The sequence below is a fragment of the Aegilops tauschii genome, chromosome 3 (genome assembly GCF_002575655.3).
Source record: "Aegilops tauschii subsp. strangulata cultivar AL8/78 chromosome 3, Aet v6.0, whole genome shotgun sequence".
NCBI lineage: Eukaryota > Viridiplantae > Streptophyta > Magnoliopsida > Poales > Poaceae > Aegilops > Aegilops tauschii.
The window spans coordinates 26,014,044-26,038,667 of record NC_053037.3 but is presented as its reverse complement, the minus strand read 5'-3'; the positions used below and the strand labels follow the sequence as shown (position 1 = coordinate 26,038,667).

The 24,624-nt window shown below is 48.3% G+C and overlaps 2 protein-coding genes across 5 annotated transcripts; one reads left to right on the top strand and one right to left on the bottom strand.

The window, feature by feature from the left end:
- Positions 1-14,339: 14,339 nt before the first annotated feature.
- Positions 14,340-18,910, top strand: LOC109777523 (uncharacterized). Of its 3 annotated transcripts, none has more exons than XM_073509919.1 (6): positions 14,340-14,766; positions 14,848-15,035; positions 15,112-15,441; positions 16,971-17,651; positions 17,742-17,860; positions 18,344-18,910. In XM_073509919.1, the coding sequence occupies exons 2-4, from the start codon at positions 14,865-14,867 to the stop codon at positions 17,106-17,108; spliced, it is 639 nt and encodes a 212-aa protein (XP_073366020.1). In that variant the 5' UTR covers positions 14,340-14,766; positions 14,848-14,864; the 3' UTR covers positions 17,109-17,651; positions 17,742-17,860; positions 18,344-18,910. The 3 variants fall into 3 exon arrangements, with proteins under 3 accessions (XP_073366020.1, XP_073366021.1, XP_040259239.3); XM_073509920.1 differs by having other exon boundaries at positions 14,840-15,035; positions 15,115-15,441; XM_040403305.3 differs by having other exon boundaries at positions 14,840-15,035.
- A 459-nt stretch (positions 18,911-19,369) lies between these two features.
- On the bottom strand, positions 19,370-22,926 carry LOC109777524 (uncharacterized). 2 transcript variants are annotated; one of them, XM_040403302.3, is made up of 3 exons: positions 21,143-22,926; positions 20,088-20,230; positions 19,370-19,995 (listed from the first exon to the last, which is right to left on the bottom strand). In XM_040403302.3, the coding sequence occupies exon 1, from the start codon at positions 22,307-22,309 to the stop codon at positions 21,365-21,367; it is 945 nt and encodes a 314-aa protein (XP_040259236.2). In that variant the 5' UTR covers positions 22,310-22,926; the 3' UTR covers positions 19,370-19,995; positions 20,088-20,230; positions 21,143-21,364. The 2 variants fall into 2 exon arrangements, with proteins under 2 accessions (XP_040259236.2, XP_040259238.2); XM_040403304.3 differs by having other exon boundaries at positions 20,088-20,121.
- Positions 22,927-24,624: the final 1,698 nt, after the last annotated feature.

Here is a 24,624-nt window from a genome sequence, read left to right as displayed (position 1 = left end):
TTCTGCTCCGGCTGATCCCAAGACCTCGAAGGTTGACGACTTCCAGTTGATGCCGCTGAGAGCTTCGAACTGGGCTTCTTCGTCAATTAACCCGGCCGGGTCAATCTCCGGGGCGAAGGTGTGCTGACGAGCCGGAGGAATCAGATTGAGAGCTTCATAGCGAGGGGTTGGAATCCTCTGATTCTCCGCGTTGTACCCCGGCTGGTACTTGGTTAAGTCGGTGTCATTCCCGATGATGGTGGCCACCGGGCGTACAGCCTTCACGCATGCCGCGAAGTCCTTCTGGTCGAAGGCTGAGCCGTCTTCCTTTAGGCTTGGGTAGCCCAGGGCGATGTCTGCCGGGTCTAGCTCCGGCAGAAATGCCTTGGCCCGGCTCAGCGCGGCGATTGCTCCGGCTCTTGCGGAGGCCCTTCGTAGCTCCTGGATCCGCTGCGGCAGAACAGCGAGCCGGCGCAGGACTTCGGCCAGATGGGTTGGCACCTCGTTGGATAGGGCCACCACAGCTAAGGCACGCTGTGACCCGGTGTAGAGCTGTTCCACCAGGGTATACACGGCCTTTAACTTGGTGACCATGCTCTGGTTGAGATTGGCACTCCTGGGACCTGTTTAACAAGATTAGATAAGCCGGTGACAAGGATGAATCATGACATATACAGACTTGATGAAAGCCGGTGAGGCGACTTACCGAAGATGGCGGCTACCATTTGGGAAACCTGGCGCTTTAGGCCGGAGAGCTCGGCGGTCTTTTCAGAGAGCGCCTTCTCCGCCTGTTCCGCCCGGGTCACCAGTGCGGCCTTCTCCTCAGCCCAGGTCTTCCGCTCAGCATCGAATTCGGTTTTCAGCTTCTCTTGAGCAGCGATGCTGGAGACAAACTTGGCGTTTGCCTTCCGGGTCTCCATCTCTTGTGCCTTCAGCCGGCTCTTGAGATCCGCAAGGTCCGACTCTAATTTCTTGCCAACAGCCTGCATATATTTCCGGGTTATTAACAGTCATTCTATAAGTCCCAAGCGCTTTCCAAGCAAAGACACTTGGCACTTGGGGGCTAATGCATATTGAACGTATCTATCTATGTACTGCCGGCTCAGTTGAGTAAGCCGGGAACTAAGTCTACAACATATTCAAGTATAAGTCGTCGACTTGGGGGCTAGCATGACAAGGGTCACTATGCAGAAAGTAAAAAGACAGCAGAAAGATACCTCAGATTTTTGTTGGATCTGGTTGACCATGGCGATCTCGGCGTCCCGGCTCTTGTGAACTTGGCTGATGTAGCCAGAGACGAGCTCTCCAATGCTCAAGTCGGTATAGCTGGAGAGGTCCAGATTCACCCAGTGGGGCTGCAGCAACTCCCCCTTCGCGGAGCATTTGGCCAGCACGGTCGGTCTCCCCGGCTCAACATACTCCATCCGGGTAATTACCACGTCCGGGTCGTCAGCTGGTGGGGCTGAGCCGGAGGCCTCCGGGTTAACCGACGCTTCGGTCGTTGTCTTGGTAGTCGGGGCAGGGGCTTCAGGCGCCGTGTCCATGGGAATGGTGGCCTCGGGGGCGGAGGCAGCTGGCGGCTCTTGAGCCGTCGCCTCCGGCTCAGGCAAGTCTGGCACTCCGGCTGACCTGGTCTTCTTTGCTCTTTTGGTGAGCTTTGCCTGGGCACTGCAAGGACAGAAGTGTTAGGCACACAAAGAGTAAGTACAGACAAATAAGGTAAGGAGATTGTTATTACCCGGGTGCAGTCTTGAAGGCCGGCAGACTTGACTGCATGGAATCACCCGAAGAGGGGGAGGTCTCCTGATAATTGGAGTCAGAAGAGTTGAGTGGCTGACGGATAACACCCGCCAACGGATGAAAAGGGTACAGGTGAGAAAAAACCTCAGTGCGACGCTTCCGGGTTGCGTCGGGTAACCCGGCGGAGAGGTCGGTGTCCTTGTGGGCCCGGGTGTGACGCCGGCTTTCGTGAACCTGCTGCTTCAAAAGAAATTGAGGGTCTTGATGAGCTAATGGATGGGAAAAGCTTACTTTCCGGGTTACTCTTCGGACTTTCAGCTGTGGCAAAGGCTCCGAGTCGGAGGAAAGTGACATTACCTCTTCAACCACCGGGTTACTGGCGCCGGTGTCATCCTGTCAATGAGCAAATGTTGATAAGACGAACAGCAACAGCAACAAATATGGCAAGAATTTAAAGGTTTAAGGATTACCTCTGACTCGGAGCTGTCGCTTAATTGCAGTAGCTCCGAAGCAGTGGGTCTGCTTCCCTTTTTTCGAGGGGCGGCTTTTTTGGCGGCTTTTCTCGCCTTCCTGGCCTTCTTGGCCGCCTCATGGTCATATTTGACCCGCCAGAATTTATCATCAGCCTGAGAAATACAGCAAGGAATTCTTAAAATGGTTCAGATCGAGGTGACATGCAAAAGAAGGTGAAAAGTTAAAGTCAGCGGCTTACCGCTGGGGCTGGATTGGTCTTGCAGAAGGGGGCTAGCCCGGTTCTTCCGCAGTCTGCTAAGCTCTCGTTTAGAAGAGCCTTGGTCTCTTCCTCCGCAACGTCTTCTGGAAGATCATTGCGACTGTGCCTCTGCGGGTCATCCTTTCGCCCGGTGTACTCACACATTAAGCCGGGGCGGCGGCTCAATGGGATCACCCGCCATGAGATCCATACCCGGACCAGATCAATTCCGTTCAGACCGTTGCCTAGCAGGGCCCTGATCTTGTTGATTGTTGGAAGCAGAGGCTGGCGTTCCGCGGCAGTAAGTTTGTCGGATAGCGGGTGAGTCGGCTCTAGGCGTGTTGGGCGAAAGCCGGGCAGCGGGTTCTCGTCAGCCAGGGACGTATCTTGGCAGTAGAACCAAGTCATATTCCAGTCCTTGGGGTGGCTCGGCGGCTCTGCATAAGGGAACAGACAGTCCCTGCGCCGCTGGATGGAGATGCCGCCTAATTCCAGACTTGGCCCGTTGGCACACTCGTTTTGGCGGTTTAAATAAAACAGCTCTCGGAAGAGCAGCAGACTCGGCTCTTCTCCAAGATACACTTCGCAAAAGACTTGGAAGTTGCAGATGTTGGATACGGAGTTGGGTCCTATATCCTGAGGCCGAAGGTCAAAGAAGTTGAGCACGTCCCGGAAGAATTTTCAGCCGGGCGGTGCGAAGCCCCGGCTCATATGGTCCGCAAAGATCACTACCTCCCCGTCCCTCGGCTGTGGTCTTTCTTCTGACGGATCAGGGGCACGGTAGAACATCACTTCCTTCTTGGGCAGATATCCGGACTTAACGAAGTTGGCCAGAGTCTCGTCAGTGACGTTGGATCTCATCCAGTTGCAAGTGATGGGAGCCTTGGGAGGCATGGTGAAGGTTGGTGGTCTATGATAAAGAGAAAAGTGTCCGGGTTAATTGTAAGCCGGCGATTATCAGTTAAATTAAGATGGCGGCTTATGAAGGGGACTAATGATGTATATTCAGATATGGTGGGTTATTTAAGCCGCTGGGGGTTCAGAGTAAATTGGTTATTTACGGCTTTACTACAGTTAAGCCGGAGGATTCTACGGAGCATGGTTCTCTTTAAACCGGAAAGTTCTACGGCGTGTGTTTTCTTTAAACCGGAAATGTAAGCCGCCAAGATTCAAGGGCTGCAGTTTTTACTAAGTGTGGTAAAACAGGTTTCACATATGGCAGTAACTTTTTTGGATCAAAATGGTCGGGTGAAATGAAAATTTTCTAGATCTAAAAAACAGAGGCAGAAGAAGTTCTTGAGGTTGAACACAGTTCTTATGCAGTAAAAAGAGGGTTTCTTGCAGATGAAATGGGTCTCAAACATCTACCGTAGTGGTTCTACGCAAGGTTAAAGATCAACCAAGTACAGTGGCAACAAGGACTACCAAAGCTTGTGGCTATGATGACGAATATGAAGAACACAGACGAACTCTACCACAGATCTGTTCTAGCAAGGCAGAGGAGACTCACCGGAGTTGGGGAAGAGCGGAAGTCGCCGCCGTTATCTGGTCCGAGTCAGGGTGATGCAGCGGCCGGGTTGATGAAGATCAAGGGCACGACGGCGGTGGCAGTGGCAGAGCTCGGGCAGAAGAGCGACGGCGCGAGGAGGAAGAAAGAGAGCGTGGGAAGAGCACGTTGGGCCGGCCTATTTATAAGGCAAAGTCATAAGTGGGCGCGAGATTCAAGGAGACCACGGCGTGGTTATCTCCCCCTCACGACGCCTCGATTTTCGGAACGGCAGTAAAAGCAAAGAACCGTTGCGGATCTGGCGGAGTAAAAAACGGACTTAATGGAGGATGACGTCATGGCGGATTATCCGGAGTCCAGAGGATGACGTCACTCCGGGTTATGGCCTTCGTATGAATGGTAAGCCGGAGATTTTTTCTGTCACAGGAGTTGAAGATTGACATGAGCCGGCTCAAATCAATCTGGGGCCTAATGTTGAGGATATAGACCTTAGAGTCACCCGCCAGGAGGGGCCGGGTTACTCGTAGGGTCGTTGCCAGAAGCCCGGAGCAAAGTTTCAAGATAATGGGCCAGAGATGGGCTGAGACCCGGATACGGCTTAAGGCCCGTAGTACAATCATTATTATAGTAGAACTTGTAGTGTAAGGCAAGTATTGTTTAGAGTCCGAGCCGGACACTCTTATGAGCCGGCCGGGACTCTAAGGGCTGCTGGGCGTCAGCCTCCCGATATAAAGGGACGACCCGGCAGCGGTTTAAGGGTGACAACAATCTCATCGAGAGCCGGGAATAGCTGTATAGCTCCCTGGCGATCGTAACCCTAATCAATAACACCTCGAACTGGACGTAGGCTTTTACCTTCACCATAAGGGGCCGAACCAGTATAAACCCTCGTGTTCCTTGTCCCGCATAACCCCTTCAAGCTTCCTAGTTGCGATGGCTCCACGACTAAGTCCTAGCTCAAGGACATCCGCCTTGACAATTCCACGACACTATTGGTTATTGACCGGAGACATGTCTCGGTCATGTCGACATAGTTCTCGAACCCGTAGGGTCCGCACGCTTAACGTTCGGTGACGATTTGTATTATGAGTTTATGTGTTTTGATGTACCGAAGGTAGTTCGGAGTCCCGGGTGAGATCGGGGACATGACGAGGAGTCTCGAAATGGTCCAGACGTAAAGATCGATATATTGGACGACTATATTTGGACATCGGAAAGGTTCCGAGTGATTCGGGTATTTTTCGGAGTACCGGAGAGTTACGAGAATTCGTCGGGGAGTATATGGGCCTTATTGGGCTTTAGGGGAAAGAGAGAGGGGAGGCTGCGCCCCCCCCCCCAATGCTTAGTCCGAATTGGACTAGGGGGAGGGGCGGCGCCCCCTCCTTCCTTCTCTTCTCTTTTCCCTTTCCTTCTCTCCTACTCCTACTACTTGGAAGGGCTCCTAGTTCTACTAGGAAAAGGGGAATCCTACTCCCGGTGGGAGTAGGACTCCCCTAGGGCGCGCCATAGAGAGGGCCGGCCCTCCCCCTCCTCCACTCCTTTATATACGGGGAGGGGGGCACCCCTTGGAGACACAACAATTGATCATTGATCTCTTAGCCGTGTGTGGTGCCCCCCTCCACCATAATCCACCTCGGTAATATCGTTGCGGTGCTTAGGCGAAGCCCTGCGTCGGTAGAAACGTCATCACCGTCATCACGCCATCGTGCTGACAGAACTCTCCCTCGAAGCTCTGCTGGATCGGAGTTCGTGGGACGTCATCGAGCTGAACGTGTGCTGAACTCGGAGGTGCCATGCGTTCGGTACTTGGATCGGTCGGATCGTGAAGACGTACGACTACATCAACCGCGTTGTCATAATGCTTCCGCTTTCGGTCTACGAGGGTACGTGTACAACACTCTCCACTCTCGTTGCTATGCATCACCATGATCTTGCGTGTGTGTAGGATTTTTTTTTGAAATTACTATGTTCCCCAACAGTGGCATCCGAGCCAGGTTTTATGCGTAGATGTTATATGCACGAGTAGAACACAAGTGAGTTGTGGGCGATACAAGTCATACTGCTTACCAGCATCCCATACTTTGGTTCGGCGGTATTGTTGGATGAAGCGGCCCGGACCGACATTACGCGTACGCTTACGCGAGACTGGTTCTACCGACGTGCTTTGCACACAGGTGGCTGGCGGGTGTCAGTTTCTCCAACTTCAGTTGAACCGAGTGTGGCTACGCCCGGTCCTTGAGAAGGTTAAAACAACACTAACTTGACGAACTATCGTTGTGGTTTTGATGCGTAGGTAAGAACGGTTCTTGCTCAGCCTGTAGCAGCCACGTAAAACTTGCAACAACAAAGTAGAGGACGTCTAACTTGTTTTTGCAGGGCATGTTGTGATGTGATATGGTCAAGACATGATGCTATATTTTATTGTATGAGATGATCATGTTTTGTAACTGAGTTATCGGCAACTGGCAGGAGCCATATGGTTGTCGCTTTATTGTATGCAATGCAATCGCCCTGTAATTGCTTTACTTTATCACTAATCGGTAGTGATAGTCGTAGAAGCAATAGTTGGCGAGACGACAACGATGCTACGATGGAGATCAAGGTGTCGCGCCGGTGACAATGGTGATCATGACGGTGCTTCGGAGATGGAGATCACAAGCATGATGATGATGGCCATATCATATCACTTATATTGATTGCATGTGATGTTTATCTTTTATGCATCTTATTTTGCTTAGATCGACAGTAGCATTATAAGATGATCTCTCACTAAATTTCAAGGTATAAGTGTTCTCCCTGAGTATGCACCGTTGCGAAATTTCTTCATGCTGAGACACCACGTGATGATCAGGTGTGATAAGCTCTACGTTCAGATACAACGGGTGCAAGACAGTTTTGCACACGTGGAATACTCAGGTTAAACTTGACAAGCCTAGCATATGCAGATATGGCCTCGGAACACTAAGACCGAAAGGTCGAGCATGAATCATATAGAAGATATGATCAACATAGTGATGTTCACCATTCAAAACTACTCCATCTCACGTGATGATCGGACATGGTTTAGTTGATATGGATCACGTGATCACTTAGACGATTAGAGGGATGTCTATCTAAGTGGGAGTTCTTAAGTAATATGATTAATTGAACTTTAATTTATCATGAACTTAGTCCTGGTAGTATTAGCATATCTATGTTGTAGATCAATAGCTCGCGTTTAGTTCCCCTGTTTTATTTTTAATATGTTCCTAGAGAAAACTAAGTTGAAAGATGTTAGTAGCAATAATGCGGATTGGATCCGTGATCTGAGGTTTATCCTCAGTGCTGCACAGAAGAATTATGTCCTTGATGCACCGCTAGGTGACGGACCTATTGCAGGAGCATATGCAGACGTTATGAATGTTTGGCAAAGCTCGGTATGATGACTACTTGATAGTTTAGTGCACCATGTTTTACGGCTAAGAATCGGGGCTTCAAAAAGGTTTTGAACGCTACGGAGCATATAAGATGTTCCAAGAGTTGAAATTGGTATTTCATACTCATGCCCGTGTCAAGAGGTATGAGACCTCTGACAGTACTTTGCCTACAAGATGGAGGAGAATAGCTCAACCAGTGAGCATGTGCTCAGATTGTCTGGGTACTACAATTGCTTGAATCAAGTGGGAGTTAATCTTCCAGATAAGATAGTAATTGACAAAATTCTATAGTCACTATCACCAAGTTACTAGAACTTCGTGATGAACTATAATATGCAAGGGATAACGGAAACGATTCCCAAGCTCTTCGTGATGCTGAAATCGACGAAGGTAGAAATCAAGAAAAGCATCAAGTGTTGATGGTTGACAAGACCACTAGTTTCAAGAAAAGGGCAAAGGGAAGAAGGGGAACTTCAAGAAGAACGGCAAGCAAGTTGCTGCTCATGAGAAGAAGCCCAAGTCTAGACCTAAGCCTGAGACTAAGTGCTTCTACTGCAAAGGAAATGGTCACTGGAAGTGGAACTGCCCTAGATACTTGGCGGATAAGAAGGATGTCAAAGTAAACAAAGGTATATTGGATATACATGTTATTGATGTGTACTTTACTAGTGTTTATAGCAACCCCTCGGTATTTGATACTAGTTCAGTTGCTAAGAGTAGTAACTTGAAACGAGAGTTGCAGAATGAACAGAGACTAGTTAAGGGTGAAGTAACGATGTGTGTTGGATGTAGTTCCAAGAATGATATGATCATCATCGCACACTCCCTATACTTTCAGGATTAGTGTTGAACCAAAATAAATGTTATTTGGTGTTTGCGTTGAGCATGAATATGATTTGATCATGTTTATTGCAATACGGTTATTTATTTAAGTTAGAGAATAATTGTTATTCTGTTTACATGAATAAAACCTTCTATGGTTATACACCCAATGAAAATGGTTTGTTGGATCTCGATCGTAGTGATACACATATTCATAATATTGAAGCCAAAAGATGCAAAGTTAATAATGATAGTGCAACTTATTTGTGGCACTGCCGTTTAGATCATATTGGTGTAAAGCGCATGAAGAAAATCCATGCTGATGGGCTTTTGGAATCACTTGATTATGAATCAGTTGATGCTTGCGAACCATGCCTCATGGGCAAAGATGACTAAGACTCCGTTCTCCAGAACAATGGAGCGAGCAACTGACTTATTGGATATAATACATACTGATGGATGAGGTCCGATGAGTGTTGAGGCTCGCGGCGGGTATCGTTATTTTATGACCTTCACAAATGATTTGAGCAGATATGGGTATATCTACTTGAAGAAACATAAGTCCGAAACATTTGAAAAGTTCAAAGAATTTCAGAGTGAAGTGAAAAATCATCGTAACAAGAAAATAAAGTTTCTACGATCTGATCGCAGAGGCGAATATTTGAGTTACGAGTTTGGTCTTCAATTAAAACAATGTGGAATAGTTTCACAAACTCATGCCACCTGGAACACCACAGCGCAATGGTGTGCCCGAACGTCATAACCGTACTTTATTGGATATAGTGCAATCTATGATGTCTCTTACCGATTTACCACTATCGTTTTGGGGTTATGCATTAGAGACAGCCGCATTCACGTTAAATAGGGCACCATCTAAATCCATTGAGACGACACCATATGAACTGTGGTTTGGCAAGAAACCAAAGTTGTCGTTTCTTAAAGTTTGGGGTTGCGATGCTTATCTAAAAAAGTTTCATCCTGATAAGCTCAAACCCAAATCGGAGAAATATGTCTTCATAGGACACCCAAAGGAGAAAGTTGGGTATACCTTCTATCACAGATCCGAAGGCAAGACAATCGTTGCTAAGAATGGATCCTTTCTAGAGAAGGAGTTTCTCTCGAAAGAAGTGAGTGGAAGGAAAGTAGAACTTGATAAGGTAACTGTACCTGCTCCCTTATTGGAAAGTAGTTCATCACAAAAATCTGTTCTTGTGACTCCTACACCAATTAGTGAGGAAGCTAATGATGATGATCATGTAACTTCAGATCAAGTTACTACCGAACCTCGTAGGTCAACCAGAGTGAGATCCGCACCAGAGTGGTACGGTAATCCTGTTCTGGAGGTCATGTTACTTGACCATGACGAACCTACGAACTATGAGGAAGCGATGATGAGCCCAGATTCCGCGAAATGGCTTGAGGCCATGAAATCTAAGATGGGATCCATGTATGAGAACAAAGTGTGGACTTTGGTTGACTTGCCCGATGATCGGCAAGCCATAGAAAATAAATGGATCTTCAAGAGGAAGACGGACGCTGATAGTAGTGTTACTATCTACAAAGCTAGACTTGTCGAAAAAGGTTTTTGACAAAGTTCAAGGTGTTGACTACGATGAGATTTTCTCACTCGTAGCGATGCTTAAGTCTGTCTGAATCATGTTAGCAAATTACCACATTTTATGAAATCTGGCAAATGGATGTCAAAACTACATTCCTTAATGGATCTCTTAAAGAAGAGTTGTATATGATGCAACCAGTAGGTTTCGTCAATCCTAAAGGTGCTAACAAAGTGTGCAAAGCTCCAGCGATCCATTTTTGGACTGGTGCAAGCATCTCGGAGTTGAAATATACGCTTTGATGAGTTGATCAAAGCATATAGTTTTATACAGACTTACGGTGAAGCCTGTATTTACAAGAAAGTGAGTGGGAGCACTACAACATTTCTAATAAATATATTTGAATGACATATTGTTGATCGGAAATAATGTAGAATTTTCTGGAAAGCATAAAGGAGTATTTGAAAGGAGTTTTTCAAAGAAAGACCTCGGTGACAGCTGCTTACATATTGAGCATCAAGATCCATAGAGATAGATCAAGACGCTTGATAAGCTTTTTCAATGAGTACATACCTTGACAAAGATTTTGAAGTAGTTCAAAATGGAACAGTCAAAGAATGAGTTCTTGCCTGTGTTACAAGGTGTGAAATTGAGTAAGACTCAAAGCCCGACCACGGCAGAAGATAGAAAGAGAATGAAAGTCATTCCCTATGCCTCAGCCATAGGTTCTATAAAGTATGTCATGCTGTGTACCAGATCTGTTGTATACCCTACACTGAGTTTAGCAAGGGAGTACAATAGTGATCTAGGAGTAGATCACTGGACAGCGGTCAAAATTATCCTTAGTGGAATAAGGATATGTTTCTCGATCATGGAGGTGACAAAAGGTTCGTCGTAAAGGGTTACGTCGATGCAAATTTTGACACTGATCCAGATGACTCTAAGTCTCAATCTGGATACATATTGAAAGTGGGAGCAATTACTTAGAGTAGCTCCGTGCAGAGCATTGTTGACATAGAAATTTGCAAAATACATACAGATCTGAATGTGGCAGACCCGTAGACTAAACTTCTCTCACAAGCAAAACATGATCACACCTTAGTACTCTTTGGGTGTTAATCACATAGCGATGTGAACTAGATTATTGACTTTAGTACACCCTTTGGGTGTTGGTCACATGACGATGTGAACTATGGGTATTAATCACATGGTGATGTGAACTATTGGTGTTAAATCACATGGCGATGTGAACTAGATTATTGACTCTAGTGCAAGTGGGAGACTGAAGGAAATATGCCCTAGAGGCAATAATAAAGTTATTATTTATTTCCTTATTTCATGATAAATGTTTATTATTCATGCTAGAATTGTATTAACCGGAAACATAATACATGTGTGAATGCATAGACAAACATAGTGTCACTAGTATGCCTCTACTTGACTAGCTCGTTAATCAAAGATGGTTAAGTTTCCTAACCATAGACATGAGTTGTCATTTGATTAACGGGATCACATCATTAGGAGAATGATGTGATTGACTTGACCCATTCCGTTAGCTTATCACTTGATCGTTTAGTATGTTGCTATTGCTTTCTTCATGACTTATACATGTTCCTATGACTATGAGATTATGCAACTCCTGTTTACCAGAGGAACACTTTGTGTGCTACCAAACGTCACAACGTAACTGGGTGATTATAAAGGTGCTCTACAGGTGTCTCCGAAGGTACTTGTTGAGTTGGCGTATTTCGAGATTAGGATTTGTCATCGTCGGAGAGGTATCTCTGGGCCCACTCGGTAATACACATCACTATAAGCCTTGCAAGCATTGTAACTAATGAGTTAGTTGCGGGATGATGTATTACGGAACGAGTAAAGAGACTTGCTGGTAACGAGATTGAACTAGGTATTGAGATACCAACGATCGAATCTCGGGCAAGTAACATACCGATGACAAAGGGAACAACATATGTTGTTATGCGGTCTGACCGATAAAGATCTTCGTAGAATATGTGGGAGCCAATATGAGCATCCAGGTTCCGCTATTGGTTATTGACCGGAGACGTGTCTCGGTCATGTCTACATAGTTCTCGAACCCGTAGGGTCCGCACGCTTAAAGTTTCGATGACGGTTATATTATGAGTTTATGTGTTTTGATGTACCGAAGGTAGTTCGTAGTCCCGGATGAGATCAGGGACATGACGAGGAGTCTCGAAATGGTCGAGACGTAAAGATCGATATAGTGGACGACTATATTCGGATATCGGAAAGGTTCCGAGTGATTCGGGTATTTTTTGGAGTACCGGAGAGTTACGGGAATTCGCCGGGGAGTATATGGGCCTTATTGGGATTTAGGGGAAAGAGAGAGGGGATGCTGCGCCCCCCTTCTCTTCTCTTTTCCCTTTCCTTCTCTCCTACTCCTACTACTTGGAAGGGCTCCTAATTCTACTAGGAAAAGGGGAATCCTACTTCCGGTGGGAGTAGGACTCCCCTAGGGCGCGCCATAGAGAGGGCCGGCCCTCCCCCTCCTCCACTCCTTTATATATGGGGAGGGGGGCACCCCTTGGAGACACAACAATTGACCATTGATCTCTTAGCCGTGTGCGGTGCCCCCCTCCACCATAATCCACCTCGGTAATATCGTTGCGGTGCTTAGGCGAAGCCCTGCGTCGGTAGCAACATCATCACCGTCATCACGCCGTCGTGCTGATGGAACTCTCCCTCGAAGCTCTGCCGGATCGGAGTTCGTGGGACGTCATCGAGCTGAACGTGTGCTGAACTCGGAGGTGCCGTGCGTTCGGTACTTGGATCAGTCGGATCGTGAAGACGTACGACTACATCAACCGCGTTGTCATAACGCTTCCGCTTTCGGTCTACAAGGGTACGTGGACAACACTCTCCACTCTCGTTGCTATGCATCACCATGATCTTGCTTGTGCGTAGATTTTTTTTTTTGAAATTACTACGTTCCCCAACAATGAAACTCTCCCTCGACCCTCTGCTGGATCAAGAGTTTGAGGGACGCCATCGAGCTGAACGTGGGCAGAACTCGGAGGTGCCGTACATTTGGCGCTTGATCGGTTGGATCATGAAGACGTTCGACTATATCAACCGCGTTAAACTAATGCTTCCGCTTTCGGTCTACGAGGGTACGTGGACACACTCTCCTCCTCTCGTTGCTATGCATCTCCTAGATAGATCTTGCGTGATCGTAGGAAATTTTTTGAATTTGCATGCTACGTTCCCCAACAGTTGAGGTCGCAGTTGATGTGGCCGGAGAGCTCAAGGAGACGCGGTGGTGCTTCGGTCACAAGAAGCAATAGGCGCAAGGAAGAAGACGAAGCGAGGATGCGGAAACGGTAAAATAGACCTTGGAGCCCTTCGTACGTATTTATAGAACAATAAGAAGGGGAAATGGTAAGTGCGAAACGAGGGCAACACAATAATTTTCTGACGGAAAGGCGCCTCGATTTCCAGGCCTGTTAGATCCACTCAAGATTCGTGATGATGTCATGCATGGATTACGGAGGTCTGGCGAGATGACGTCACGACAATCTTGAAGGGGTGTGAAATGCTAAAGCGAGGAAACATCAGAAGCCGACAGTGTCTCACAACCCGGCTCGAAAATAAGCTAAAGGAACAAATGGGAGTTCTGGCTTGCAAGAAGATGACCCGGACTTAATTCCAGTATGAACTTTAACATGGATGAATCCAAGTTAACCTGGGGTGTACGGGATATACCCCACGATATGACCTGGCCAGGAATGACCTGACCATCCTATGGTGGCTCGTCATCAGGCTAGTTATGTGGGCCGTAATTCAAAGCCCAGGAGGCGATTGAAAGAAGAGGCCGGCTCGTGGGCCAGTATCTGGTAAGCTGGCTCGACAAGGAAGCTGTAAGGAATTTTCCTTACTTGAAGGACAAGATAAGCAGGAAATAGACTAAGACACGAGTCATAGTATGACCCGGATTCTGTTGTGACCTCAGGTCCTTGACCTGTATATAAAGGGGAACCCCTGAGGCAGAAATGATTAAGTTACAAGCTCTCCAGTACTAGGTTAGCCAAGTCACACCCTTGTAATCGAGATCTCAATCAATAATCAATCAAGCGGGAAGTAGGCTATTACCTCCATCATGAGGGGCAGAATCTGGGTAAATCTGTGTCTCTCGATTTCGATCAACCCCATTGAAGCTACTACCTAGCTGCGATGACCTAACGACTAAGTCCTTTTTCGAGGACATCTACCGTGACAAAACCACGACACTTCGGGAATAGGAATGGCATCATGCGGCTGGATTTCTTCAACGCAATAATTATGTGAGAAAATGAGTTACTGAAAGAACTGTTCGGTCTGAAGCCTGAAATCGCCTTTTTTTTTTCTAGGCAAGCTCACAAATCGTTTTTTTAGCCTTTTGACCACTCAAATCGGCTAAGGAAAGAAAAGAAAAAAGGCCCGGAAGCCCAAGAGACCGACCCCGACGGTCTGTCTCTTTGGGCTTGGGCTTCCAGACGAAATTGCAGCAACAGGCCCATCCCGGCTACGAACAAAACACCGTGCCCACCCTCTCGAAGGAAAATTGGAGGAGAAAGTATCAGCCGGCTCGGCCTCCGGGTGCGGCTGCGCCTCGCCGTCGGCGCGCGTCGCCAGCCGCGGGCGGCCGTCTACCGCGAGCACCGCACCACCTCCGCCTCCGCGAGCGTCACCAACCCTCCGCCTCCGCCCCCGCCTCCTCCGCCGCCGGTTTCAGCCCAGAGCAGCTTGAGGCGCGAAAACCCCACGGTCTCGCCGTCGTCGGCGCGCTTCGCGAGTCGCGGGCGGCTGCCTACCGCGGCCACGGTCGCACCTAGGCCCCCGGAAGCATCCCAAGGCCTCCGCGTCCGCCTCCCCTCCCCCTCCGCCGTCATCGACCCGTAAGGAGCTTGAGGTGCGAAACCCTAAGACGCACGGCCTCGCCGTCGGCGCGCTTCGCCAGCGCGGGCGGCTGTCTGCCGCGACTAGGCCCCCGGAAGCAGCAACGTTACAGAGATCGAGGTACGAAACCCTAACGCTTAAACCTCACGGCCTAGCCGAGCTCATCATCTGTCTAATCAAGGTGCTAATCTAGCCTAGCAGGTCCAATCACTGCCGAGATGGCGCACCGACCGGCTCAGAGGAAGAGGCAGCGGAAGAAGCTGGCCGAACTGAACCGCAAGCTTAGAGCAGAGCAGCTTAGAGCAGAGCAGAGGAGGTTGGTGGCCACGCCCTCACTGAAGTTATGTTTCTTGATGCTGGTGGGGTGGGTGTGGCGGTCAAAGTATGAGGTATGAAACTATAAACGCTTAAATCTCACTGCCTAGCAGAACTGTCCTAGCTGATCAAGCTGATAATCTAATCTAGCAGGTGCAATCTGGCAAGAGGCATGGACAGCCCACAAGAAGGAGGCAGCACCGCAAGTGGAGGGCGGTGCAGACGGTGTCCGATCGACCTGTGATGAGTTCTTTCCTGTTCCCATTGATCATCTTGCTCCTGATGCTCCTGGTGCTGGCGCGGTTTGTACCACCCGAGTGGCTGCCAAAGTTTATGGCCTGGCTTCTGCCTTGGATGTCATCTATTCTACCAGTCGCAGTACTGGTGCCAATGTTTCTTCACTTTCTTTCTGGTTGGCCAATGGAGCAAGCTTGGCTCCTGCTGATTGCCATATGGCCACAATGGGCGCTTACCCTTTTGGTATGATTTGTCCCTCTAAATTCTTATTTTTCATGTACTTGAAATCCAAATATGGTCCCTGTCATCGTGACATAGAAATAACTGACCTTGTTGGTAACCATTGCATAAGAAATTTTAATTTTATATGCAACTGAGCTTGATCGACCTTTTGCTTTCTTACACTTCATCTTTGAATTCTTTCTGGTGCTTCTTGTGCAATTTACTTATCTCAGCCCACTTAATTTATCTTGAATTTGCATGTAGTAATATACTTGTGCCGACCCCCCTTTGAGCCATAATGTGAAATGGAGATGAACCATGAACACATTAATTGATTTCTGATTGCTAGTATAAAGTCTCAAGCAAACAGTCAGCACCAAAACATTTTTAAACAGGTTGCAACTTAGAAGTGCGCACACTGAATGACCCGCATATAAGTAGCTGTTTTGCATAACCCTTATGTAGTTATGTAGTCTGCCCTTTACTTGGAGAATAGCTCTTTTTTCATTCTTTTATTGTAGACTTCCGTTCTAGAAACTTATTTTCGTGTGCATACACTGAATGAATGAATGAAGGAACTAAATTTCTTGACTGAGGCGCTAGGCCATGGCAGATATGAATATCCATGTAATCTGTTCAGTTTATAACAAATCCGAACATTCGGGTGTTCTTTAATCAATAAGCACATCACGTCCTCACACTGAAGGGTACTTTCCGAATTATTTATTTTTGAGTATGCAGTAGGTAATTGAGTATGGTTTCAGCTTCATCATTGTCAACCTGTATCCATGGCTATGCAGGATCATGATAAGCTGGCGCTGAAGTTTTATGCACATTTTCATATTCTGTTAGAGTTGAGTCTGAACTTATCGACTTGCATGTGGCTGGGCTCATTCCCATGTAGCCACGTAGTTACGAGGTAGACGGTTTAGCGGAAATCTGGTCTATTCATTCTTGCCGATGTAACATAAGATGCATGTTCTTTGTAGGGATAAACCAGCAAATAACTATCCTAACTCAAATAAGACGCCAAGTCAAACTCCTAACCCAGCCAAATAGTTTTAATATGAATTTACCTACCAACTATGATCTTAAGGATCCCCTAGTAGCTTCCTTGCATTATTTACAGTGTCAAGGAGCCTTGCTGCATTTGTTGTTGTCTTCTCCAACTGCCTCAGGTGCTGGCTTACAGTGGCTCTAATTCGTTGTACCCCAAAAAGGAGTCCATATATATTATTCATAGCCCTGAGTTTATGTGTCTTGTTAATCTAAAATATTGGTGCCAAACACAAGTTTGCTTTACTGTCTTTTGTATCTCTATATCCACAAGAGTGTGACCAATTGCGAACACGAAAACGGAGATAATGCTTTTACTTTAATTGATAACTGAACAATATTGTAGGTAGGGCTGCCTGTCTTGCCTTTAAGTGCTTACCTGACATATTATATATGGCAAGCAGACCAGCTGGTTTACTTTAGAAAGCGGCATATAAACTCCCTTATTATTCCTTTAGTGGTTTCTATCTAAACTATACCTTGTTTGACTGAAGTTGAGCGAGGAAAAGTCTTTGGAGGATTATGTGCGTGCCAATGCTGTCACTGAAGAGTACAAATTGAGTGCTAATGAAGACAAAGATGCTGTACTTCTTACCACTAAAGTTGGGATGGACCTCAGCATACCGATGTAACAAAAGTTGGGGAGGTGGGTTCTCATCGGAGGATCTGAGGATGTCCGGCCATAGCTGCCGAATCAGTTTGAACCCTACCTTCCCAGCCTCGTTCCCAAATCTACTTCGTGATTTTGCAAAGCTGGCCCATCTGTTAATCAGTCATTTCAAAGTTGAAAGGAAGCACGAAGCGTACATGAGATTTCTCTACAGGAGCATGATAAAGCCTGGAGCAAGTGAAACGCCAACTCCGGATGCCTAGGAGGCCCACATCAAGTTCATAAGGAATCATCCTGCCCTGCGCTCACTTCGTCAGAAAAGACTCTTCCTTGAAGACGTCATCAAAGCTTTCAGATCAATGGGACATGCTGAAAAGAGACGATTTGCAAAACCTTGCAAAAGATAAAGGCTGGACCAGATTGGAGGCTGATTGCTCAGCGGAATGCTAGCTTCTCTGGGGTGTTGTTCTTCAGAAGCGTGAAGCATGTGTTTGTATATCGGTCAAGTCAAGAGGACCTGTTCCGTTTTTTTCGGAACTTTTTTGCTCACGGGTCGGACGCTGAAGTAAGTAACTGTAACCATAACTTGAATCTGGGTTGACATTAGTTGGAAACTTTGAATGTGCTGTAATTAACATGTATCTTATTTTGACAGGGTGGCGAGGAACTTATTGGTAACATGGAGGACATTGACTGTATTGATATGGAGTTGATGCCAACATTTGTTATACAGCTATTCCATCAAATGATAGTGAATTCAAACATGTCTGGGAAGTAAGTTTTCTTTTCTGACCTTAACACGAACAACCAGCTCATGTTGTATCTGACCCCAGTGTTTTCAAACATGTCTGGAAATACCTCATGAACAACTCAATTTTTTGTTTTTATAATTCGGCGTACGTCATGAACAGAAAGTGACTGGAATATGAGCACACCGTTGTTGTTAACCTGTTGTTTGTTGTTTGACCAGTAAGGTACACCAGTATATCCACTTTATCCTCTCTGGTGAACCTAGGAGCCTTGTTTTCATCACCTTATATGACCTAGAATTTGTAGCGCCTTAGCCCTTGAATCTAATTAGGGGGTCTTGTGGCCTAAATAGTCCGCCTAAATGACCTATACTTATGCTGTATTGTTTTATGTGCACAGATACATAGAGGAGGATCTGTCGATCATTTTGTGTATTTTCTGTTTATGATATGATTAGTATTATTTATTATCTGCAGGGATGTTAACAGTATGATTGAAATCTTGCAGGTTGGCATATGCATGGAAGCATTACGGGTTGATTGAATGAAGTGTGCTGGAGGAGTCATCGTGGCTGTTGTGGGGCAAGGCGAAGGCTGGTGTTTGTAACACTAGAACAAGATGTAGAGATACTGATTTAGGCGTGGAAGTTACTCCCTCTGTCCCAGAATATAAGAACGTTTTTGACACTATGCTAGTGTTAAAAACGTTCTTATATTTTGGGACGGAGGGAGTAGCTGTTAATCTTGAGGCCCTTCCTCTGATGGACGTCCTGATGGTGTAGGAGTTTAAGGAAAGTTAGTGCGATTGGCCCTGGGGTGGGCAGGATGCTGTGGTTGTTAGTCTTAGCGCCGGGCCTGAGTGTTGGTAGGAAAGATTTGGCTGGCTGTCCGTAAACCTGGGTGAGGGGTTGTAAGGAGTTAACCCTGGCCGGATGATGTTGCATCCGCTGGGAACGCTAGCTTATGACGTTGTGCGAATTACGGCAGCATTTTGATGTGGATCTTTTATCACTGTGTCCGGCCTTTGGTTTTTCTGTTGCAGTTTATTACTAGTATGTGCTTACTGCTATTTTAACAGCCTGGTAAGTTTGTTTTCTTTTCTACTTGGGACTGTGCTGGTGGTGTTTTTGGTTCCTGCCTGGGCTAGTGTCTCCAAACCCCAAGGGATAACAGTGGACAGGCTAAGCTAGGCCAGGCGATGGGCTTACCTGTGGCTTGCCCGTAGAGCATAGGCATAGGAAAGAAGAGAGAAAAATCTCATTTTGCGTTCCAGTGTAGTTTGCAATGTGTGCACTAAATTTCCATTGATACTGTACTAACTACACACATAATGGGAAAAAAAAAGAGAGGAAAAGAAGAGCTATTCCTGTTTAGTGCTTTGGTACATGGCTCTCTTGACATTTGGCACTTTTCCTGCTAGCATTCAAAAAAGTGAACTAGCCGCCAAAAGAAACAACCAGATTGATACTTGGGTAACAAAGGGCCGCCGTAACAAAGGGATAAAACAACAACAACAACAACAACAACAAACCTCTACAGCATGAATCTCATACGTATCCAAAATCTCACAACATTCTTATAACAAAGGAACACGAACCAAAATAGATGCAACAAATTTCACTGGCTCGCAAAAACCTTATCACCTAGCAATTCCATGCCTTCCAGACACTTGCTACCAACAACGACATCAAAACCTCTAGTCCCAAACACGCTTGCTACCAACATGTCACCAATTCATATCTTCATATAAACTGGCTAGTATCAGGTACTCCCTCCGTTCCAAATTACTCATCGTGGTTTTAGTTCAAATTTGAACTAAAACCACGACGAGTAATTTGGAACGGAGGGAATAGTATGTCAGGGAGATATAGCAGCAGCACCACCATCATGTGGCCTACCATATGCGGTCCACACATTTACCACAGCCAAAACGATCATTGCACACTTGTTCAAGATTACATGCCCAGCACCAGGATGTTGCTCCTTAAGAGTGTCCTACTCTCCTACCTAGTCACCAGCATCACAATCAATGCCATCACCCAGAAAGCGAAACACACAGAACGGCGATTCCTTGAGACCACCTCTTGAAGATGACCGAGCTTCCATCTCTCTTGCTCTGGCTCATCATATATTTCCATTTTATGGCCTCGATTCCTGTGCCTGCCAAGATGGACAAGGCCACAGAACCATCACTAAACGCAGATAAAATTCAGAACAATGGAACAAGCAAAAGGTAGCAATATATGAATTACCTCTTAAAGTGCTTGCCCACTTGATCGGCCATGTCTGCCCATGCAAAGAATATGGACAAGGAAACACTTAAACACCACACAAGATGGGGAGGAGACACCATTAACTTCTCAAGCGAGTAAATTTTAAAGGGGAAGGCCCCGGCCTGAGTACCCATGCAACAGAAAAGATTATTACAAGATCCTTGGATGTCACTGTAGTGGCATTTCCATGATAGACGAGGCATTATGAACAAATACTACTTAGGCTATACTTGTCCATTTACAGTTTGATACTTTTGTTTGATTCAGGGAGTGGATTTCAATTAGCATCACAGTTCCTTGTTTTACACAGCAGAATGGCATAAGTCGGTAAGTGGTCTCAATTCTCACAGAACCATGATAATCAAAGAAGTTAATTAGGTATGTGATCATTAACACAAAAATCATGAAATGTCCTCATGATTCACGATGACTGTCTTGTTGACACTTGACACTATCAGCAGCTGTATCACATTGCATACTTAAACCTACCTACCATAACATGCAACAAACAAACTCATGGAGGTCAAGGGACTGGCTGTTGAGAACGGATGCTGTCTACTTGTGTGGGCTAGTTCTGGTAGCACACTTTTTTTCCGATGTATGTGAGCCCTTGTCCTTGTGCCAGTTTTTAATACACAAACATGAACGACGGGTAGCCTATTTGATTTTCAAGGTCGATGAACAGCTAAGCATTCCATGTCAATAGTGTCAATACTGAAATGTGTGTTCTCCTAAGCAAGCAGACATAACCAACAGACAACTAAGAGCCTAAAATATGAAGGAGGTTTAGGTGCATATGTATCTGCGAACAAAACAAATATGCAAGCTTATGAGAAAGTATGTCATCCAGAAGTAGAAATATCTCTAGTTAAGTGTTGTAATGTTGAATTGTTGCACTCTATTATGTCCTCACTTAACAATTAGTATATATAAACCAGTTCATGTGTAATTTGCATAGGCCAATTCGTTACCCTATAGCCCCGCAGTAGTAGTAGTTCTGCTCAGTTAACTCAAAAAGGGGAGAATTACCATACCTGCTGTGAAGTTGTTGAGGTACTTGGGGAAGGCACACGGAGCGCACATCGTAACGGTGTAGTGCCTTTCGGTGGAAATTGGGACAAGTGCCTCCAAAGCCGCATGCTTCATGTCAATGGCAACTACCCATGCTGTGTCATCTCTCATATTCACCTTGGCCATCATGTAAAGGCGAGTGTCATCTTGTGTGCTGATGGTGGGGTTAATGAAGATGAGATTCTTCAGTTGCAGCTGCTGAGTCTCATCATCCAGCAGCTCAGGCAACAAAGCAGAATAACTCGTGTCGTTTGAGCAACATCAACTATGCAGCGGTTGCGCCAATCATTCCAACTGAGCTTCCTGTTCCATGTGGTGGCTTTCCAAGCGATGCCACTGCTTCCGTAGTCAGGATCATCGAAATCAATCTGGACAAACTTGATGAGGTCACCGCAGCAAGTGACATCGCATACGTGTTCTGCGGCAATCTCCGCGACACCATCCTCGTCTGTGATGCAGATCCTTGTTGAAGGGAATGGGATGAATTTGATAACAGGATTCTCGTCGAAGAGGTTGCAAAGAAGGACGATACCACACAGGAGATCCACCCAGCCCAGTGAGTCTGGCCCGACCATGATCTGTTTGCAGCTGTAATGTCCATCAAGTAGCGCCTTTTCGGTCTCAGATAACTGTGACAAGGGCACCTTTGTTGTGCTCCATGCTCGCATCTTGGAGGAGTAGAGGTATGCTTGATACTCCCAAACCTCATCACTGGGAATCCAGTTGCGATCCAGGAAGACGACGGCATAGTGCTGGCCGCCACAGGGCAAGAGGGCAAACTGCTGGGATTCGAAGGCTTCAACCTCGGGGTCCAGGACCGGGAGGAGGCGCAGCGAGGGGCTCCCTGCAGGGCCGCCGGCGGAGTAGACGAAGTGATGGATTGAGCCCCATTCAGGGACGTTGAGGGTGAGGCTGAAGAGAACGAAGGGTCCTTCGGCGCAGATGACGACCGGCGGCTGGTCAGAGAAATCGTCGCCTTGGAGGCCAGGGCAGTGGACGGAGAAGTGGGAGACGGCCGGGGGGTCGGCGAGCCAGAAGGACACCTCGACGGCCTGGCCCTGGCTGGTGTGGGAGTCGGCGGTGGTCTCGTTCCGGTGTCGGGGGGAGATTCCCGCGGCCTTGTTGAGCATCACCCACTCTGGATAGCGCGGGGAGGTGGAGCCCTCGATCTCGACCTCGACGACGGCCGCGATGCGCTTGCTGGTCTCGCTCCCGTCTCGGGAGGTTTGAGCCTTGCTGCTGCTCGACCTCGACCCATTCGCCGGGGGGCGGAGCGGCGGGGCGAGGCTCCGCGGTGGGGACCTTGCGCTTGTCCTTGCCTCGGGCGGTGGTTACCCATGCGACAGTGAGGCGGCGGGCGGGTAGGGGGGGCGGGGGCGGCGGGGATGACAAGGCGGCGCATTCGCCGGGGCCAGGGACGGGAGCGGTGGAGACCGTGGATGGACCGGTTGCCCCCTTTGTCCATACGGAATCACTGGTTTTCATCTCGACATGGCCATGACGGGTGGGTAGGGGGGTGTCGGGCAAGGGCGCCGAGATCTCGGGCAAGAGCTCCGAGATATGGACGGGAGCGGAGGGGATCCCCAAAGATTTCTTCTTGTTTTTGGCGTGGCGCCCCATGGATACGGATCTGGAGGTGGACAACTTCTAGGGCACGGGCAGAGGAGAGGAGGACGGAGGGCAATTTTTCTTGCTGCGTCTCTTTCTCGATCTGCCTCTCCCTCTGTGAGTGAGTGGTGGGTGGGGATTGGGATGGGGATGGGGGGCGGCTTCGAGACGATGGGGATGGGGATGGGCATGGGCCGACTTGTCTTGCGCAGTTGCCTACTGGCCTACTATTGGCTACTTGGAAGTTGGAACATCTCTCAAAACAACACAAAAAAGTTGAAAGTTGGAATGAGCGAATCTCGACTTGTCTAGCCAAAATTCTTCCAAATAAAAGCCCCAACTCGCCCCGCGTCGTCTCTTCCGAGGCGACACAGGCGGAATCCTCGGCCACGCCGCCCTCCCGTCCCACGCCCTCCCCTCGCCGTCACCGGAGGAGGCCGGCGGGCTAAGCCCAGGCGGCGGCGGGGTCGTCTTCCTCTCGTCTGGCCGCGGGAGCTCGAGGTGGGGGAGGCTTGATCCCCTTTTTCATGGCGCGACAGATCTAGGCGGGTCGGCTGCTCCGCCGACGGCCAGCTGGGCTCTTCCCTAGCTGATCTTCTCTGGCGTGGCAGCTTCCGAGCAGGAGCTCTCGCAAGTGGCAGCCGCGGCATCTTCGTCGGCGGGCTCTGGTCTTCAGGCCAGCCGTTCCTCTCCGGCAAGTAGGGGTGGGTGCGGCCCCCCTCCATGCTCCATGGGCACGTCCTCGCGCGGGCCGATGGTGCGCTGGCCTTGGTGGTTCTTGGTGGCGCTGCGATGGTGAGATTCCAGATCTGGCCAATTCTGGCTCGTCGGTGTTTGGCCGGCGAGGAGGTGTGCAGCTTGGTGGCTCTCCAGTGCTTCCGGCGTCGTGGCTCTTCGAGAGGTGGGTGGGCGAGCGGAGGTGCTGTCCGTGGGGGTGATGATGGTGTTGGATTGCTCCGGGCAAGCTCTTGCCGGCCGGCGGCGTCGGCGCCTATGGGCGTCGAATAACCTCCTTGGAGGCATCGTCGTGGAGCCCCGCATCCTCCTACACCCTCGGATTTGCTCTTCGGCTAAAAGCCTAAGGCCCAGTAGGGTCGGGCGACGGCGTCGACATCGTCGCTTCCCTCTTTGGGGCGTCGCCTTGAAGAGCTTCGGATCCCGTTTGCGCGCTCACGCGCTGGACGGCCGCGACATTGCGGTCGGCTGGTGCCCATCCAGCGATGTGGATGTTGGCACGACTTCTTGTGTAGCAACGATGGCAGTTTCGAGGGGAGCATGCTTGCAGATGGGTCTTGGTAGTCGGTCTCCTTCCGACGTGTTCGAGGGGTCGCCGTGCCCCGCTTTGTCTTCCTAAAGTTGGAGCTGCTGAGGAGGGGCCCTTGCGATGACGATGACACGAGACGAGTGGTCAGCTCTGGCGCTAGCTCGGCGCAAGCCCAACACTTTTCCCCTAGGATGCTCGTCGATAGAGTCGGAGCTGTCTGGTCGCCGGCGCGTGTGGCTGACTGTTTGGCATCGGCCGGCGCAGGTCTTGACGCTTGTTTGCGGTGAGGGCTTCTTCGGTGGTCCGCGATGGTGGAGCCGGAGTCGCCCCCGCGGAGGTGTGATGACGATGACGCCGGGCTGCAACCTCGACGACGCTTTTCTCCTCGGCGGCGTGTGCGTGTTCTTGTGCGGGTGGCCAGGTCGCCCGTGTGTCCTGTGTGGACATGTTGTAACGTTTTTTGCCCGGTTTTCCGTTAATTAACCGGGCAACTCTCTTCTTATTTATTAATGAGATGAGGCAAAACTTTTGCCTCCGTTTAAAAAAACTTCCAAATTCAAACACAAAAAACCG

Bases quoted from the DNA above. Each gene is read 5' to 3' on its own strand.
- LOC109777523 (XM_073509919.1), top strand. From the start codon at position 14,865: ATGGCGCACCGACCGGCTCAGAGGAAGAGGCAGCGGAAGAAGCTGGCC. The intron at 15,036-15,111 runs GTATGAAACTAT...AATCTAATCTAG, and splicing joins TGTGGCGGTCAAAGTATGAG to CAGGTGCAATCTGGCAAGAG. The intron at 15,442-16,970 runs GTATGATTTGTC...GTTTGACTGAAG, and splicing joins AATGGGCGCTTACCCTTTTG to TTGAGCGAGGAAAAGTCTTT.
- LOC109777524 (XM_040403302.3), bottom strand. From the start codon at position 22,309: ATGCTCAACAAGGCCGCGGGAATCTCCCCCCGACACCGGAACGAGACC.